Genomic DNA, 4,417 nt, shown 5'->3' on the forward strand with positions numbered 1-4,417 from the left:
CCACGCAGATATACGTTCTATACAGGCTCGGCGGCGCGGCGGCACCACCGTCGGCTCTGCCCAGCACGACCGCCTCGAAGAGCGCCTTCGCGTTCCTCGCGTTGCTCTTGTTCACGAGGTGGACTGGGAGGTACTCGCCGGCGCCGGCATCCCCCGGCGCACCGCCAGGGTAGCAGTACATCTTCCACACTTGGCCGTCGAAGGAAAGGTCCTTGTAGAAGACGGTGCCGACGGCGAGGCTCTTCGGCCCGGCGTACTCGATGTTGATATCGACAAACTTGCCCACGCAATCCTGCATGCTCGTGGCGGTAGCGTTCAGACGGAAAAACAATCTTGTCGGCCCGGAGGAACATGGAGCTACATTTATTGAAACAAACATGCTGTTTGATCGTGGGGACATAAAGCTCCAAGTCTCCTACATGTTTTCCAACTATTACATCTACAGCTCTCAGCCCCTCACAGTCCACATCAATCCGTCTCTTTCCTTGAAAAGTACTACGATTATGTTTAGATGTGTTAAATAATCCAGTGGTTGTGCAGGGCCCGAACTCTGAACGGAACCCGACTGAGAGCCGGACTCGGAACAAACCTGATGGAGAGCTGGACTCAGAACGAACCCGACCGAGAGCCGTGCGATTACATGCCTAACGCTCTAAACTTCAAGAACTTCCTCGGATTGAGCATAGCCAGCACGACAGTCCACGCTCTCGTATTGAGCACAGTACAAAGCCAAAGATGAAAATTTGCAGCCAATAGTTCTTAACAAACTATACTTATCCAATGCCTATCAGGAATTAGCAATGCAAAATATAATGCCACTAAAAAGGTTAGCAGAATCAACACAAAATGTAATGGACCTAACAACATCAAGGAGACCCTATGAAGGTATATGCAGATATTTAACCAAACGGATACGCCGAAGATCTTCCTTGTCTCATTAGATGAATTGTTCACAGATCTGGTAAGGATATGTTGAATCTACGCCTTCACATATTCACGAATGAATTGCTCGACGGACGAAACATTACCGGTCAAACCAGCACCCTCAGCAACGGTCACCTTGTTCTGGCACTGACCGAAGTTAAATGCCTCTCCAGGTACCCCAAGTTCAACTTCATCAGAGATGTCTGCGGATGATATGGAATTCCTTGATTCCCGAAGCTTGTTTCTACGACATGGTAAAATCAGCACACATTAAAATCAGCAGACCTTAGAAGCTTTGTAGATATTATATTTTACTTCAGCTAGCCAGTGCATATGGTTCTGGCATGCTCCCTTACAGGTGGCTATCAGTTATGGAGTGAACAAATATATTTCAGGGGAAAAAGAAGAGGGTATAAAAGTACTACACCCCCTGTCCCACCCGAATGAACTCTATTTTTCTATGCAGCATAATATATGCAAAAATGGATGGATATATAGGCAGAAACCACCCCAAGTTGATGCATTCCAGTTGTGCAAGTATGTTAAATGTTGGAAGTAGTCCATACATTTCTTTTTCCAACTGCTTCTTGATGAATTCCTGTGAATGAGCTGTAACTTTATCAGTCTTGTTGCAGAATATCAGCACAGGAACCCTTCTCTTCACTACAATTGCCTTTGTCAGAATGTCGTACAGGTACCTGCAGCAAGATGCCAAGACAATGATTTTCTAACACAATACCAACTACAGTAAGAAACTTATATAACAAAGCCACTTCTGACATGTTAAGATATATATAAAAGGACGCTCCTATTCACACAGCTAATTTTATTCAGCATGCAATAGAGGGGGGGGGGGACTGAAATACAGCAGAGACTTTTGCGAAAAACAGAAACCACGAAAATTACTCTGCAGCAGCTTGCATGCTAGACAAGAAATCTTGAGCGTCAACGACGAAAACCACCCCAGCTGCTTTAGGCAGGACTTCATCAAGCTTGGGTTTGAGCCTTGCATGACCAGGAACATCAACAATATTCACATGTTTCACTTTTCCTTTCTACACAATGGACATGAGCAAGGTTTAGTCAAAATATTGTGGTCAGCAAATACAAGTGTCTGTATAAAAAAAGTAAACAGTGCTGCCATTCATTTTACTTTCATATCAAGATGTTGGAAAATTTTATCTCTAAAATCTGCCTTACCCTTTCCTTCTCAGAGTGCAGCACAAATGTATCGTTGTTTTCTTCCATTGAAGTTACAGTTCCTTGATGTGATGATCCATCCCGAAGCTGACAGGAAGAGAACGGCAGAATTAGCATGGAAACAAAGGGAGGTACAAGATAATCCAACTACTTGTTACATTGGTACAGCCAAAAAAAATATCCCAATGAAAAGGAACAAAAACAGGTAATCCTGGTTTTAACGGTATTGAGTGCACCACTTCTAAGTAGAGCTCAGATAGCAGCATACTCAGTCAAACCAAGCCAATGCACCATAACAAGCAGAATTGAAGCACAGCTAGGAGGTCATTTCCTACCCTATTGAACTATAATGCATGAAAAGGGGTTTAGATGAGATCCTTCTGCGAAGCAGATAATATATCTTTGTTCCTCGATTGTAAGACCCTACACATCACAAAGACAAAAAAGAAATAGGAAATTACCTGATAGAAAAGAGTAGTTTTGCCACTGCCACTGAGTCCAGATAGCACTATGGTGTTTGGTTTCGAGGATTTCAGACAAGAAGCTGAGGGGAAAAAAAGGCAAAGTTATTTCTTATACAAAAACAGAAATCTGAACAAGTAATGTGACAAGCTTCAATATGCAGCATGGCAATTCACACATATTTGAGATAAGTTATCTCTATTAAAAAAAACAAATATCCTCTTCATTTCATAACACCATACATCTCATCATCAGATATCTAAATGTTTAAGAACATGTAAATTCTATATCATCTTAGAGCATAACAGTTTATAAGCCACACCTGCGCATATTAATAAAACCATGGGCACGTTTTTTGTATATTCAATCAATACCAATTCACAACTACCCTGATGGCCACTTGTGAGTTGTGAGATGTGAAAATTTCTACTCTCTGCTTCCCCTCTGAGTACAATTATACTTACACAATGAATAAACATTCACAACCTCCACAGATGGGCTAGTGCATACATACCATAAATTGTGTTGTTTCTCCAAATATTAAATAGCTAACTGTGAATTGCTCTCCCAATCCTAGTTGCTAAGTTGTACAGATTACAGCATTTTTCCATTGTCTAGAACATTTACTATAAATACAGGGCATGGTCAGAGTTACACTTCAATTTCAAAGGAACTTTGTGACAGCATACTGCAGCTAACTATGCAACTACTCGTCCAGATCCACAAATAGCTTATTCGCCAACAGCGACATCTATGACAATAAAAAAGCTCAATCTATTACACGTCGACTCTTTCAGGCAAGGATGAAATTGTGCTGCACCCAAAGCATTTCCTCACCGCCAAACTAAACATACCTATCTCATTCCAATGCCCCCTTCCACGGATGCTCTTCAGGGCATCGTGAATTATACCAACAGAAAACAATAACTCAAGACTCAAGACCAAGAATTCACAATGCAGGGTAAGATGAACTTGTGGTTTCGTACAGCACCTGCGATAAGAACCAGGATTGAGAGGGCAACCACCGCGGCCGCGACGTAGATCTGCTCCGGGGGTTGTTGACGGATCCAGCTCTCGGCTTGGCCTACCCAGACCTCGGCTTGTCTAATCCACATATCCATCGTCACGCGACCCAAAGAACCCCCAAAATTTCTGGAGAATAAGCTGCACCCGCGCCCTGGCCAAATCGATCTCGCTCGCTGAAGAACCAAATCGAACAGTGTATGGATGGACCGGATCAGTAGGACACCACGCAGCAAGGAAATACGCAGCCAACAAAACCAACTCGCGAAACAACCAGTCCGAGCAAGCAAGAGTTACTCACCAACGGAAGAAGAAATCAATCCAAGCCCAGATAGATGGATCTGCACCCCCACGAAGTTCAGTGCCAGTAGAGTGCGGGGAGGAGGAGCGGGGCGACGACGTTCGACGAGGCCTCGGCGAGAGAAGGCGTTGCTCGCTGTTTCCCGTCGCCGACGGCGAGACGCGGCAAATTGCGGCGGCGGCAGAAAGGAAGGGAGGCGAAGCGAGACAGAGAAGGATAGGAAACAGGCGCCCATGTTCCCTTAATTTTGCTGATTTCCATATTAACCCCTAGATCCACGGCAGAATAACAATGTAACCGAGGGTACAAAGGTCTTTTCGGTTCGCTCTCTCTTGCGCATACAGCCGCTTTTTTTTTTCCAACTTATTAAACAGTCTTCTACAAAATCTCACTCCTTTTTTTTTCATAAAACCGCTGGGCTTACATGGGTTATTATTATTTTTGGGTAAGGAGAGGGTTTTATACAGAACATGAAAATCGTCACTAGCTATGCGTGAAGAAAAATTA

General features: G+C 43.8%; 1 protein-coding gene across 2 annotated transcripts; it reads right to left on the reverse strand.

Annotated features, from left to right (window-relative positions):
- Positions 1-726: 726 nt before the first annotated feature.
- LOC133895936 (uncharacterized) lies at positions 727-4,160 on the reverse strand. 2 transcript variants are annotated; one of them, XM_062336463.1, is made up of 7 exons: positions 3,911-4,160; positions 3,578-3,793; positions 2,586-2,668; positions 2,125-2,211; positions 1,831-1,979; positions 1,491-1,622; positions 727-1,168 (listed from the first exon to the last, which is right to left on the reverse strand). In XM_062336463.1, exons 1-7 carry the CDS (start codon positions 4,143-4,145, stop codon positions 979-981), a joined length of 1,092 nt encoding a protein of 363 aa, XP_062192447.1. In that variant the 5' UTR covers positions 4,146-4,160; the 3' UTR covers positions 727-978. The 2 variants fall into 2 exon arrangements, with proteins under 2 accessions (XP_062192447.1, XP_062192448.1); XM_062336464.1 differs by having other exon boundaries at positions 3,578-3,785; positions 3,911-4,057.
- Between the last annotated feature and the right edge of the window lie 257 nt (positions 4,161-4,417).

The sequence above is a fragment of the Phragmites australis genome, chromosome 16, assembly GCF_958298935.1.
Source record: "Phragmites australis chromosome 16, lpPhrAust1.1, whole genome shotgun sequence".
Classification (NCBI taxonomy): Eukaryota; Viridiplantae; Streptophyta; class Magnoliopsida; order Poales; family Poaceae; genus Phragmites; species Phragmites australis.

What these genes read in the sequence shown, in the direction of transcription:
- LOC133895936 (XM_062336463.1), bottom strand. Translation starts at nt 4,145, where the DNA reads ATGGGCGCCTGTTTCCTATCCTTCTCTGTCTCGCTTCGCCTCCCTTCC. An exon ending in AAACTACTCTTTTCTATCAG is followed by an intron (nt 2,212 to 2,585) that starts GTAATTTCCTAT and finishes TCTTCCTGTCAG; the next exon opens with CTTCGGGATGGATCATCACA. An exon ending in AGCATGCAAGCTGCTGCAGA is followed by an intron (nt 1,623 to 1,830) that starts GTAATTTTCGTG and finishes ATCTTGCTGCAG; the next exon opens with GTACCTGTACGACATTCTGA.